Source organism: Capricornis sumatraensis, chromosome 18 (genome assembly GCF_032405125.1).
Source record: "Capricornis sumatraensis isolate serow.1 chromosome 18, serow.2, whole genome shotgun sequence".
NCBI lineage: Eukaryota > Metazoa > Chordata > Mammalia > Artiodactyla > Bovidae > Capricornis > Capricornis sumatraensis.
Genome location: NC_091086.1, coordinates 62,752,450 through 62,766,999, shown reverse-complemented (window position 1 = coordinate 62,766,999; position 14,550 = coordinate 62,752,450). Strand labels below are relative to the sequence as shown.

General features: G+C 45.4%; 1 protein-coding gene across 1 annotated transcript in view; it reads right to left on the bottom strand.

Moving 5' to 3' along the window:
* Window positions 1-14,550, bottom strand: part of MYO10 (myosin X) — a 207,491-nt gene that overhangs the window by 107,401 nt on the left and 85,540 nt on the right. The window contains exons 5-9 of the mRNA XM_068990481.1: window positions 5,829-5,963; window positions 4,033-4,157; window positions 3,333-3,346; window positions 3,133-3,217; window positions 2,052-2,155 (exon numbers count right to left, since the gene is read on the bottom strand). Coding sequence (XP_068846582.1) covers window positions 2,052-2,155; window positions 3,133-3,217; window positions 3,333-3,346; window positions 4,033-4,157; window positions 5,829-5,963 — 463 coding nt within the window. The remainder of the gene's footprint in view (window positions 1-2,051; window positions 2,156-3,132; window positions 3,218-3,332; window positions 3,347-4,032; window positions 4,158-5,828; window positions 5,964-14,550) is intronic.

Genomic DNA, 14,550 nt, shown 5'->3' with positions numbered 1-14,550 from the left:
TTCTCCAGGCAAGAATACTGGAGTGGGTTACCATTTCCTTCTCCAGGGGATCTTCCTGACCCAGGGATTAAACCTGGGTCTCCCACATTGCAGGTAGATTCCTTACTGACTGAGCCACCAGGGAAAGACCTATGATTTGGTGATATAATCATATAATCATTAAAAATGACATAGTCATTGTAAAAATACTCTAACAGAATAATAAAGAATAAAATAAAACCCTAGAATTCTGCTCTGAGATAACACTTTTGAATTATTTTGGCATATTTTCTGCATACATACTATACATACATGACATATATATGCTTACTTTTCAAATGAAAGATTATATCATGCTGTATTATGCTTTCCTCACTTATAGAATAAACAAGTTTTTCCTTACTGTTAAACATACATGAACATGGTTTTGTGAGCTACAATGGATCTTAAAGATATAATAAATTATTTGAGCCATCCCCCAACTGATTATTTTTGTAGGTTTTGGAGGAGAGAATTTCACTTTTTTATAGAAAAGAATATTTTTCCTCCTTTCTGAGAAGTAGCACATTATTGTTTTTTTTTCTGGCTGCATTGCTTCAATCTTCCAGAAAAATGCTAAATAAGAGCAAAAATCACATGCTCCTGATTTCAACGAACACCAGCTAAGTCTTCACTGACATTTCTGATGGGTCAACACTAAGTAATTGCAAAGCAAATATTTAAGAATCTATAAATAGAATTCCTCTAAGTCTGTTGTGTACATTCATTATGTCAATTTCACATCTAAACTTTTCTTCCCTTCTAGATGACATGTCCTTTCATCGCAGGACCAAATTCCAAATGCCAAAAACCTATCATTTCAACTTAAAAATAAAAACTAGCAATCACTGCAAGAGGGCCAAGCTCCACAAGTTTCCTTGTAGCCTTTAGAAGCAGTGCAGTTTTGAATCAGAAAATGATGCCCCCAGAGGAAGCCATCAGACTACCTTCCCCGAGCACTCCTAGGACTAGGAAGGGGCCTCGCTGTCCACTGCACCCTGGCGGCCAGTGAGCCGCTCAGTGTGGGCCTACAGTGACTCTGTAACTTGGATAACAAGGAGTATCTCACTGCAAACATCCACTTTCTAGCACAAAGTGAGTGGAGGAAGCTCATGTAGTGAAAGACGTCTCAGGCATCAGAAGAAGATTGAGAGAAAATTTTAAATAAATACTTGAACATTTCATAAAATTCAATTAGCAGGGCCAAATCCTGTACTGCCTAGGGTAGATACACAGCAATGGTGCTGTTAGCAGAGGTTTTTTGGTTAACAGGTTGAAGGAAGGAGAGAGGACAGAGACATCTTTTTGCATTATATGTGGCAGAATGTGACATCTTTAAAAGGAAGGCTGAGGTGAAGGTGATCATGATACTATAAGCCTAGTCAGGTTTTATTTTCATTTCAGTTTAAGGGCACATACATTAGACATTGGGAAATGACATGTGATATATATCCACTTAAAAATATACTTTGCTTCCATTCCAGAAGGTATCCTCATGAACAGTCTAGAAGAGCAAACGGCGATACAGAATCAAGTTGTTGACAACAACTACAAAGACAAATCTAGGTGCGTGGAAATCAGGGGCTACCTACCTGCCTCCCGGTCAGAGTCTAGGATTTGAAGTTAGACTCTGTCTAGATACTGGTTCTGTTAGGTGCTGTGTGTGGTTAGGCTGGTCACCAACCTCTCTGAGTCACAGAATATAGACAACCATATTTCTACCCTCACAGGGTTGTTAGAAGCAGAGGGATGGTTAAGTCCTCATAGTAAGCACTCAATCAGTGTTAGCTCCATTTATGAATGAATTCTATCTACAGACCGGACATTCACCCATCTTCTAAGAGAGAGGATTCTCTTCCAGGACTTGGAATAAAAATAAAGGACCTATTCTCACAGAGCAGTACAAATGTGATTATTAAAAAGTTTTTTGAAACAGAAAATGAAAGTTGTCAATTTCATTCTTTTTTTTTTTTTGCAGGGGTGGAGGTGGGGTTGGAGTCACCCTTATAAAGGAAGATAGGCAAGTAACTTACAATTACTTCCCTAAAGGATTCCTGGTCACTGATTGTCCTGTCTGTCACACATCCAGACTGATTCAAGTAGTGGTAGTTTTCTGGCACAGATAAATAAAATTCTTCTACAAAAAGAAAAACAAAAACATAACATCAGTACTTGACTGGCCAGGATAAGACAGAACTCAAAAGAGTTTCCACTTTGCAACTTTATTTTTTAAAGTATGGAAAATAATTTTATGCTTGTAATAGCTCACTAATAAGATGAAAATGTTCTCAGACTGTATGATTTCAATACCTTTAGACCATGACATTTTTGTACCTGTTTTATGTCCCTGGATGTGCTCTAGTGTCTCCCAGTTTATAGTCTATGGGAACTTGAATGGAATTTGTCTCCTACCGTTGTGTGAAAATTGTACAAATCTTAATTATGTTGAATTGGCTCATGCTGCTTTTCACATCTACTATATCCTTCTACTTTTCTGTACAGTCTTTCTATTAATTTCTGAGAGTTTGATACTGAAACTCTAACTAAAAATCAAAATTTATCTACTGACATAATTGTAATATATAGTGAAATTATATGTAACTTTGTTCTATATTTTCCAAGTCTCCTGCCAAATGTGTTATCATACTTTCATAATCTAACAAATATAAAAGAAAGAAAAAAAGATTAAAACATTCTCTCTTCATCATCATCTAGGGAAAATAAAATTATCAGATTAGAAGTGGTGGAAGAAAACACTACTGAAAAAAGCAACTGATGTGGATCCTGTGCGTGTGTGTTTTTTTTTTAATCATATGTTTAGAAATTTGCTTTATTAGCGTAGGATTTAAAAGTAAAGCCAGTTGTGATACATTATGTATTTTTCACAAATATACTTTAAATCAGACAAGAACTAAGATGCCAAAACATATCAAAAAAACTCAAGCTTTCTCTACTGATGATTTTCACTCTATAGCATCTGGTTCTACATGCACTCAGGATCTTTGATCATCTCACACATTTCGTTTCAAATGGTGGAAGACCAACAAAGTCCAGTCTTCTCTTTCACAGATGGGTTGTAAAGGGAAATGTCTCTGCAGCGGCTCCATCACTCACCTCTCTCTTCATGTCCTAGCCCTGCCAGCAGCGCATAGAATATGTGATAATTCCTTTCCCCAGGGTTTTGCCTTACTACTCGGTTCTGTGAAGAGAAGAGATCAGATTCCTATTCAGAGATGTTTCCTCTGATTAATGACCAAGAACCATAATTGCTGAAAAATGTTAAAGATAATGTGAATTAAATCATGCTCACTTACTTTTTCTAATAAATCTTCATGTGAAAAGCAATGGCAAGTCAAGGAACAAAACAAGGATACAGGACGCTTCATTAGTCTTTAGTTTTCTACTTTGTTACCCAAATAATTACAATTCTTTGTGTCTTGGACATTCTGACTTCCGGTGCCAAAAGATAAGCAAACAAAACAGACTATTTCATCAAAATCCAACTTCAAACAGGATACGTGTGCCCTAGAAGGCATCAAACCTATTTGAAACAACTGATTATTTCAAACAACTAATTGCTCAGTCATGTCAGACTCTTTGGGACCTCATGGACTGTAGCCCGCCAGGCTCCTCTGTCCATGGAATTTTCCAGGAAAGAATACTGGAGGGGGAAGCCATTCCCTTCTCCAGGGGATCTTCCCAACCCAGGGATTGAACCCCAGTCTCCTGCATTGCAGGCAGATTCTTTACCATCTGAACCACCAGGGAAGCCCACGATATTTGATGAGAAGTCCAAATTTTCAGATTAGGGACATGAAATCAGAGATTCCCAAAAGAAAGAGGGCCCCTTATTTCCTAGGATAATTAACAGGTCAAGCAGAGTAAAACAGGAGCAGTAACGAGGTAGAACCAGAAATGAATGTTTCATATTCTATGTGTTTTAAGAAAAACCAAAGAACAGTTTCTACTAGAGAGTCAAACACTAATACACAAAAGCCAAATGAAACAGGATACAATCTACAATTCTACCGCCCTGGATGTTTCCCTTCTGGCCGATGTTCAGCTGAACAAACTTCCCGAAGCGACTGGAGTTATTGTTGTACACAGTCTTGGCATTGCCAAAGGCTTCCATGATGGGGCTGCAAAAAAAAAAAAAGAAACAAAAACCCAGGACAACAGTGAGAGGCAATCAGGGTCCATGTAATTAACCACAGTCCTCACCAATGGCAAAATAGACAAGTGCAGGAGAAATCTGAAAGCAAAGGGCCCTACAGCAATTATGTTTATTTATAGAAGGACCAGATTTCCCAGCACTTGCTGAAATGGGTTTATAATGTGAGTCCATCTCGAGGGGGAGAGCTTGCAGCTGGTTGTGTGGGCAAAGGATGCTACCAAGAGTCAAGGAGGCCATGCGGGCTGGTCCCCACCCAAATTAGTTTATTTACGCAAGTCAAGGGTTGTATGTGCACACACACACACACACACATACACACACAAACCCACACGAATTCTAGGAACTGAAAAATGCCCCAGTCCTGGAAATTTCACTCATTTGTTGTATGTCCCGGGGGAGCTCGTTTAACTTCCTTGGGTCTCCTCCAGCTGTAAAATGTGGTCAGACTAGGTCTGTGGTCAGACTAGGTCAGGGGTCAGACATCTTTTGCTGTAAAGGATCAGATAATAAACACTTTTCGGCTTTGTGGGCTATGTAGTCTCTGATGCAATTACTCAGCTCTGCCATTAGAGTGCAAAAGCAACTACAGACAAGATGGCAAACGAGTGTGTCTGTGTTTCTATAAAGTTTTATTTATAAAACCAGGCTGCAGGAGGAAAATGAAAATGGCCCAGAGAAAGACTGGTGGTGATGGCTGCACAACAACACGAATGTACTTAATGCTACTAAGCTGCACATCGAAAAATATTTAAAGTCATACATTTTGTTATGTATATTTTAGCACAATTTTAAAAATAAATTTTGAAGTCTAAAAAGACAAACCAAAATAGGCTGCAGGATACAGGTGTCAGGCTGGAGTCAGCTGACTTCTGGACTAATTTTTAAATAATAGGACCTATAAAGTCTCTATGGGTTCTAGGACCTTAAAAGGTACCAATCAGACATGGGACAATTACACATTTTAATTAGAATTTCAGAGAGCACTGTACCAAGGCTCTCTTTCAAGCTCTGAGGTCATTGCCATTGATGCCGAATTGTTTTGCCACCTGAGAGGCTGAAGAAGCGACGTGGAAGTTGCTCAGTCACGCCCAACTCTTTGCGACCCTATGGACTGTAGCCCACCAGGCTCCTCCATCCATGGGATTTCCCAGGCAGTAAGGCTAGAGCGGGTTGCCATTTCCTTCTCCAGATCTTCCTGACTCAGGGATTGAATCTGGGTCTCCTGCATTAAGGGCAGATTCTTTACCACCTGAGTCACCAGGGAAGACCCTGGTAAGAGGCTACACAATACCATTCTGCCCACAAGACACCTCCCAAGAGTTGACTGCTAAGCTCTCTGCGACATGCTGAAATTTCTGCTGATAACAAGGCCTCCAAACAGCGAGTCAGGAGCTGCCCAGCAGGAGGCAGCTCTGAATGCTCCCTCACTCCTTTGCTCAAACCTGGCCCAGCAACAGAGGGTCAGGTCACCGGAAATCTCCACCTGCGTGTAGAGACTTCTTCTTGAGTGATCATGAAAGCCACGTCAAGAAACAGGGCAGACAGAACCCCGAGTTTCAACTACTTTCTGAAATCAGTGGTACAGTGAGGACCATGGATCCTGTTTGCTGGAACAGGAAACACGATGGGAAAATACCTGCTCTCAAGAATGGCTTGCTCGACAGACGAGGTCTTCTCCTTCGAGGACAAGTCCACAGACTGCTGACTGATGGCTGATAAAAACTTGAGGATCAGCTTCGTGCTCTCGGTTTTCCCTGCGCCACTTTCACCACTGGAAGATAAAATGGAGACGGTTATACCGCTAGTGAAAAAAATAAAATAAAATAAAAACCAACTTGGCCGGAGTCACTCCAAGGTGTCCACAAAACAACTCTTGAACAGTGGAAAAGAGACTCAAGTGCTGAGTTACAGGGAAGTGAGGATCCCTCCTCCTGCTAGCCACACGGCCTAGGTGTTGCCAATGCCTCCCACTAAACAGAAGCCTCCTGTTTGACTAAGCTCATGTAATAAGATGGACGGTGCCTTTCATTTCCCTGGTAGCTCAGTTGGTAAAGAATGCACCTGCAATGCAGGAGACGTGGGTTCGATCCCTGGGTCGGGAAGATCCCCTGGAGAAGGGAACAGCTTCATCTGGGGCTTTTCAGATGGCGCTAGTGGTAAAGAACCTGCCTGCCAATGCAAGAGATGTGAGAGACGTGGGTTCGATTCCTGGGTTGGGAAGATCTCCTGGAGGAGGGCGTGGCAACTCACTCCAGTATTCTTGCCTAGAGAATCCCCAAGGACAGAGGAGCCTGGTGGGCTACAGCCAATGGGGTTGCAAAGTGTCAGACACAACTGAGCGACTAAGCACAGCACAGCAAGCTCTGCAAAGGCCGGAATAGGGGTTTTGTTCACTGAACTGTCCTTGCTGGTGGCAAGCACTTAGTAAATATTAACTATATGAATGAGCTCAATAATGGTATCTTTCTGGTAAGCAAGTAAATATTAAGTATATGAATGAGCACATTAATGGTATCTTTCTGGTAGACATGAATAAAAATGCAATCTTTCATAAATATCGAGGGGACAAAGCAATGAGCCTGAAGGTGCTTGACCCACACTTAAGCATTTTATTCTTGTAATAATACCAGGAGGTGGGCAGTGGCTAAGTGTTGGGATCCGAATTGAAGAGCAGGTCTGTTTGCATCTAAAGGAGTAGTAAAAAGACAGAGAACTTATGAAAAAAGTAAAGCAATCACATACCAGCACCCAAACACCAACACCATCATGGGGTAACAGGCTCACAACTGCTCAAGGGGTGAGATAAACACACGTGGTCCCAACAAGTTCTAAAGAAGCAGTCCCCATTGAGTGTCAAAAGCTGGGAGGCTGTGAATGAGGAATTCTGCAGAAAACACCATGAATGATTAAGTGCATGTAATGAAGGAGAGGAAATGACTCAGAGATGACACCATCCATGCCCAGCTGGATACTGCAGGAATCTCCATCGATCGAGGCCCATCACTGTAACTCCATTCCCTCTGCAGGTGACAGGGTGGTTGGTCATGGGAAAGGGTCAGGATTCCAGCCAAAGAGACTTAAAGTCAAGCATGCTGAGGGTTTCCTGCATGTGCGTGCGGCGTGTGGGTGGGTGGGGTACGCGCACACACACGCGTGCACACACACACACAAGACCAAGCAAAGTGTCCCTCTGACTGCAGATGGCAAATACCCACAAAGGTGTGGGAAGCCACACCTTTCTCGAGATCAGAAAGCAAAAGCCAAGATAATCAGAGAAGCGCCCAGAGGGAGTGGCTGAACCCACAGCCCTGGCCCTGCCCTGCCTTGCTGCCTTAGATGATAAAGCCCCACGCAAGGGACACCAATTCGAGCCGCCTTTTCTGTTGTCAGCAACCAGATGTGGGGCTGCACGTTCAGCTCTGCTTCTCTGGTACCAGCCGAGCCTGGGAGCTGGCTCACAGGAGGCATTTAGCAGGGAGGAGTAGCAGCAAGTAAGAGAAAGTTGCAGGAAGAACATTTAAATAATTCTTGATATTTAAAAATGCACATACCATCTCCCTAGCAGTTAAATTTTGTTAAAACAAAGCTGAAAGTGACAAGTTCTCTAGTTACAATGTATGAAAGAGAAATATTGTTTTACACGGTCCCCAAACCCATCTCTGTATCTTGCAGCACACAGAGGGGGCTGGCATTTCAACCTCCCTTGTATGAAGGACAGTGATCAGTAACCAGGAATGAACGTGGCCAACTGAACAACACAGCAGCTAAACTGAGCCAGAGGGGTGTATGTTACTTCCACGTCGGGTGGCTAAACCCCCTCAAGGTCCTCTGGGCTCCCTATCTTACCAGCCTGGCATCTAGGTGCCCTCAGGATGGCAAATCTCCAGAACAAAGTGATGGGTACAACAAAGTCAGGGGTCTCACCTTCCCATATGGGGCTGTGAAAGTTGCTCAGTCACGTCCGACTCTTTGCGACCCCATGGACCATACAGTTCATGGAATTCTCCAGGCAAGCCCCCGTTACAGCCATCAGCACAGCTATGACCCTATCGTGATGAACATGGTAACCACATAGCCGTGGAGAAGAGGCTGTTCGAGGTGGATGGCAAAGACTCATCAAGGAGAAGAAAACCCAAAACCTGCACTGTCCTTCACCAGCCTAGGATACTGATCTATCTCTAGGCTTCAGCCCCTGTGTTTTCTCACTGTAGCGAATTTGTTTCAAGCATCTTCTATAAGTACATCTCTGTTAAAAATTGGGGGTACAGCTGCTTCACAATGCTGTGTCGGTTTCTGCTGTACAGCAGAGTGAGTCAGTTATGTGTATACACACCCCCTCCCTCTTGGCCATCCGTCTCACTCCCACCCCGCCCTATCCCTTTAGGTCATCACAGAGCACTGAGCTGAGCTCCCCGTGCTACAAGAAGGTTCCCACTAGCTGTTTCACACATGGCAGTGCACATACGTCAGCCCCAATCCACCCCCACCTCGAAAAATGGTACCGGTTCCCCGGTGGCACTAGAGGCAAAGAACCCGCCTGCCAATGCAGGAGTCATAGAGATGGGGATTCAGCTCCTGGGTCGGGAAGATCCTGTGGAGGAGGGCATGGCAACCCACTCCAGTATTCTTGCCTGGGGAATCCCGTGGGCAGAGGAGCCCGGTGGGCTACAGTCCATGGGGTCACAAAGAGTCAGACACAGCTGATGTGACTTAACACAGCACAGAACCTATTTAGGCTCATCATTGATCCGTAAAGTAAAACTTAAAAAAGGAACTCAGATTTGTGCAACAGTAATTCTCAAAACTTGGCTGTGCATGAGAATTACCTGCTGTGTTCCTAATTTGAACCTGTAAGGATAGAACTTAATCAGTAAAATTTTTTTTTTAAACAAATTTCCAAGTGATTCTACTAAGAAGTCAAGGCTGGGAACAACTATTCTCAAAAGCCTTTTCACATAATTCAGATAGGACTGCACCAGGTTACAAAGGGGACATATATAGCGGGCTGGGGAAGTGTGCCATGAACAAGGCAAAGAATAAATAAATGACTCACAAACTGTCAAAACTCGGAAATATGCCAGATGTCCCCAGACATTAGCATCAAGGTACCAGGACTCACTTCTGTCTTGCCCTCCTTGTCCTCCTCCCCTCCCCACCCCTACCGGTGACTGTGCTGTGTGCTAAGTCGCTTCAGTCGTGTCTGACTCTTTGTTATCCTATGGACCATAGCCTGCCAGACTCCTCTGTCCTTGGGGTTCTCCGGTCAAGAATACTGGAATGGGTTGCCATGCACCCTCCTCCAGGGGATCTTCCCAACCCAGGGATCGAACTAGCATCTCTTAGGTCTCCTGCATTGGCAGGCGGGTTCTTTACCGCGAGCACCACCTGGGAAGCCCATTCCCCATTTACCGAGGGTCACAAAACACCATCTTTGAAGCAGTGGACAAAGAGCATCTCTGCAGGGACTTCTTCCCTCCTGAAGCATCCACGGGGCCATGACGCAGCAGGCTGCACTAAGGGCTGGGAAGACAGTCTGGAGACAAACGGCCACGGATGGTATTTATGACCCAGCAGCAGCAGGAGATAAAGAGCCACAAATTATGGCTAACGCTGTCAAGTATGAACCTCAGGAGACAGGAGGAGGCATAATTTAGGTGGAGTAAAGGTTCAGCGAAGACCTTTCCCAGGAAATGACATGTGGACTGAAATGCAGAGACACGCACAAAAGTGAGCTGGGGGAAACCTGAAGGATGGGGAGGGGAGGGTTTGGAGCCTTGAGGGAGGGGGAGATTCCCGCAGAGCCATGGGGAAAGAAAGCGTGTGCTGGGTCCCACCGAGAGGCCACTGTTTTCCGGGCAAGTATGGAACTGGTTTTTTTCCATAGGAGAGAGGGGGAGAGGCTGGTGATGGACTTTCATGGCTAAAGGGTTAGTCAATACATCAGACTATGGAATGAATCCTCCATAAAATCCAAAAGGATGGGTTTGGAGAGGATCTGGGCTGGGGCACATGTGGAGGTGGAGAATGGCTCCCGAGAGGGGGTGGGAACTCCTTCCCTTTCCCCATACTCTGCTGGGCATCCCCTCTTCCATCTGCTGTTCCTGAGTTAAACACATCCTTATATAATACAGTGAATCCCTCCCCCTCCACGAAACTTCAAAGCTGCAAACGTGCCCCTGTTTGCCAGCTGTTGTACTGTACCACTGTACTTCCCAAAGTACTGTACACATTCATGTGTTTCTTTGCTGTGGTTTTTCATGTATATTACAAGACAGTACTACATAGCGGATGGTGTGAGTTGGGGGTGTGTGTGTGCGTGGGTGTGTGTGCGCATGCGCTAACCAGGTGGTGCTAGGGGTCAAGAATCTGCCTGTCTATGCAGGAGACATAAGAGATGCAGTTCCGATCCCTGGGTCAGGAAGATCCCCTGGGAAGTGGGCTTGGCAACTCACTCCAGTATTCTTGCCTGGAGAATCCTGCGGACAGAGGAGCCTGGAGGGTTACAGTCCACAGGGTTGCAAAGTTGGACACAACTGAAGCGCCTTAGCGTGCGTGCACACATTATATAGCTGATTGCATTAGTTGCATACCTAGGCTAACTCTGTTGGACTTAAACTAGACTTTAGTCCAATTGGACTTAATTGGACTTAACGAACGTGCTCTCGGAACAGAATTCATTCCTACATAAGGGACTTACTATAACTGATAATCGAGTAACTAAAAGGTTTGAGTTCTGTGAGCTGCTCTAGAAAAACAATTTTTTTTTTGCTCTAGCAAATTAATCAAACCCAAGGAGGGGGTCATCGGAAGCTCCAACCTAGAGCTGCTGGGTCAGAAGCACAGGTGACCACATGACCAGCATCTGACGTGGAGGGGGAGGCAGTCTCGGAGGACCAAGCTGTTAACTTGTGGGATCTGATGCTGTTTGGTGGTGGACAGCGACAGAAATGAGTTACTTACTTGGGGAACCTGATAACACATGCTATGTGATAGACAGCATCTATATGATGGCATTCGAAGGATATAATAACTAAGTATATCTTGCTTTGCTTACTGCACCACAGAACTATGAAGCCAAAATAAATGTTAGACTCCTGAACTAGAATACCTATAAAATCTAGATTAACAAGACTACCTTAGCCCCCTGGTTAATGTTGCTTTGCTGAAACTGAAGCGCTCTTTGAACCGTGACTGCCCACTGCTTCCCGGTGAGCCTGGCGGCCTCTTTGACCACAGGTGCTGCGATGAGTCATGTATTCCACCTTAGCTCCTCTATTCCAGCCTCGATAAAACAGTCACTCGCACAGCAATCACGCTGTTAATTCCCCTTCACTGACAGCGAACACATCACTGGCATATCCAGTCCTGCATTTGTCCCATTAGCCCGAGACGATTACAGTCTTAACCCTGGGCGCCAACGTGACCACAAAGACAAACATGGGCTTCAGAGAAAACATGCATGGCCAGATAAACCAAAATGAGTTGATGCTGTTAAAAAAATAAATAAATAAAACCTTTATAAATAGTGAAAAGTTTAAAAAAGGGAAAGAAAAATAACTACGGCACTGATATGGGGCCTGGGGGACCATATTAGAAGTTCTGAGAACTCTGTAGGCAGAATGGAAAGTTTCAAGAATACTTTTTAAGCAGAAGGATGTCGTGATCCGGTTCAAGGTTCTAACGAATCACTCGGTGTGGAGAATGGATTGAGGATGGATGGAGAGATATGAGAAAGGAAGTCGGGGAATGAGGGCAGAGGATAAGGAGAGCGGGAGCAGAGGGGAAAGCCAGAGGTCCCCAGAGGAGGGAGGGGATGGCTGTTGGTCTGGGTGCTCGGTGACAGGGAGGTGGGGGAATGAAGGAGAGTCCAGAGAGTTTCCCAGCCAGTGTGATGACCTGGACGCTGGTAGCACAGCTGGGCGTCTTTGTCAGTAATCACTGAACTGTATATATGAGATCGGTACAGCTGACCGAAGGGAATCTGACCTTCATGTTGGGGGCGGGGTGCCTCACATTTCCAAGATTAATGTCCTGATCTCCGGCTTGAGACCTTGCTAAGAACAAGAAGCATGACAGGAGGAACACCGATTTTCTGGGAGGAAATCGGGGTGAACTGAGGAGGGGTCACCCTTGAGATGCACAGAAGAGACCTCCGTGACGATGCCCTGGGGGCGGTGGACACATGGGTGGGACACAGCGGAGAAGCTGGCAGGGGAGCCCTGAAGTCTGGGGAGGCAGGGAGACCCACAGAAGGAAAGGCAGGCTGGTAGAAGCTGAGGAAGATGAGCCAAGAGAACAAGGAAGAGTCCAGAACGGTGGAGGAGCTTGGAGGAGGGTGGGGCAGTGTGTGGAAGGGGCTGTGGAGTCAAAGATGATCTTGTTTTATCTTTTCTTATTTCAAAAATAAAGAAAATAAGTAACTGTGTTAGTCGCTCAGTCATGTCTGACTCTTTGTGAACCCATGGACTATAGCCCGCCAGGCTCCTCTCTCCATGTGATTCCCCAGGCAAGAATACTGGAGTGGGCTGCCATTCCCTTCTCTCCAGGGGATCTTCCTGACCCAGGGATCGAGCCCAGGTCTCCTGCATTGCAGGCACATTATTTACTGTCTGAGTCCCCAGGCAAAGAAGTTCAAGAAACCTGTAAAAGATACTAGAAATTGTTGGGTGATAAAGCCAATGGTCCAGTAGAAAAGGAGAGATCCAAGAACCAGCGGCAGGGAGGCTCAAAGGTGGAGAAGTCCCCAGGAAATCAGGGAGGAGGGATCAAAACACACCTGAAGGAAAGCGCCTCTGCTGTGAACAGGGCCCTTTATCCACCCGGAGTCTCCCCTCCAGCGCACGTATTGGCCAACTGCGGCCCCCAGATCTGCCCTTCTGCTTTTATAAATAAAAGTTTTATTGGAACATAGCCTGGCATTTCACACATGCTGTCTGCAAGCACTTCCACACTCTAAGGGCAGAGCCGAGTAGTTGTAACAGAAATGATCTTGCTCACTGGGCCAAAAATATGTCCTCTTTAGAGAAAATATGACCATCTAGAGGCTGTCTCTAGATGTTATCTCTAGATGTTGAAGCTGAAAGTCCAATACTTTGGCCACCTGATGCAAAGAGCTGACCCATTTGAAAAGGCCCTGATGCTGGGAAAGATTGAGGGCAGGAGGAGAAGGGGATGACAGAGGATGAGATGGCTGGATGGCATCGCCAACTCAATGGACATGGGTTTGGGTGGATTCCAGCAGTTGGCAATGGACAGGGAGGCCTGGCGTGCTGCAGTTCATGGGGCAGCAAAGAGCTGGACACGACTGAGCAACTGAACTGAACTGAGAGGCTACCTCTGCGGACACCTGACAACCATTCTCCATCCCGTGAATCAAACTGTCTTGATCCGTGTGATTTTCTCGGAACACACACTGACCACTCCACTGCTAACTAAGACGACTTTGGACACTTCTCTACTGCCTACAAGATACAGTCGGCAGGTCTTAGCAAGCAGGACAAAGCCCTTAAGGTGTGACCGTGCAGCAGGAAGTAGGACTCTGCTCTGAAACTAACACAAGGAGAAAAAAGTTCACGGTCTCCTTGGCAAGCCACTCCACAGCTCCCAGCCTCAGCTTCCCCACAACGTCTTGTCTTTCTCAACGAACAGCCGTGCACCATCTTTGCCTTTCCAACCAAGCCTGGTTCCTACATGTCCTTAGCAAATCCCACACTTTACAGGCATGCTTTCCACTTGCTAATGATCCTCGTTCCTCCAGGGCTTCCCTGGCAGCTCAGCTGGTAAAGAATCTGCCTGCAATGTGGGAGACCTGGGTTTGATCCCTGGTTTGGGAAGATCTCCTGGAGAAGGGAAAGGCTACCCACTCCAGTATTCTGGCCTGGGGGATTCCATGGACTGTACAGTCCAAGGGGTTGCAGAGAGTCAGACACAACTGAGCAACCTGCACTTGTTCTTCCAACTCTTTCAAATGCTTCTGGGCCCTTCCCCCACTCTGTGCCCGCTGTGTTCCCACAGACTCTTGGGCGCAGAGCCACACGGCCCTTCCTCTGTGATATATTTTCTCAGGTCCTTCCTGAGCATCTACTGCCATCTTCTCTGGGCAGCCAGGTACACATTTCTCAGACAGCACTGGCAGACTGTACTGAAATCGCATGTTTACATCAGTTTCTTCCCATCAGAGCAGAAGTTCGTAAAGGACAGTGGTTGGGTATTTTTGTTTTTTTTAATCCTAAAAGCCTAACAAGGTAACCTTCCATACGATATGAGCTCGAGGCATGCCCCATGCCTTATTCCAGGTAGTGACTTTTTAATCCAGGAATGCAAGCTTTGTTTACTATTCCAATTCAATGATTTCTAAA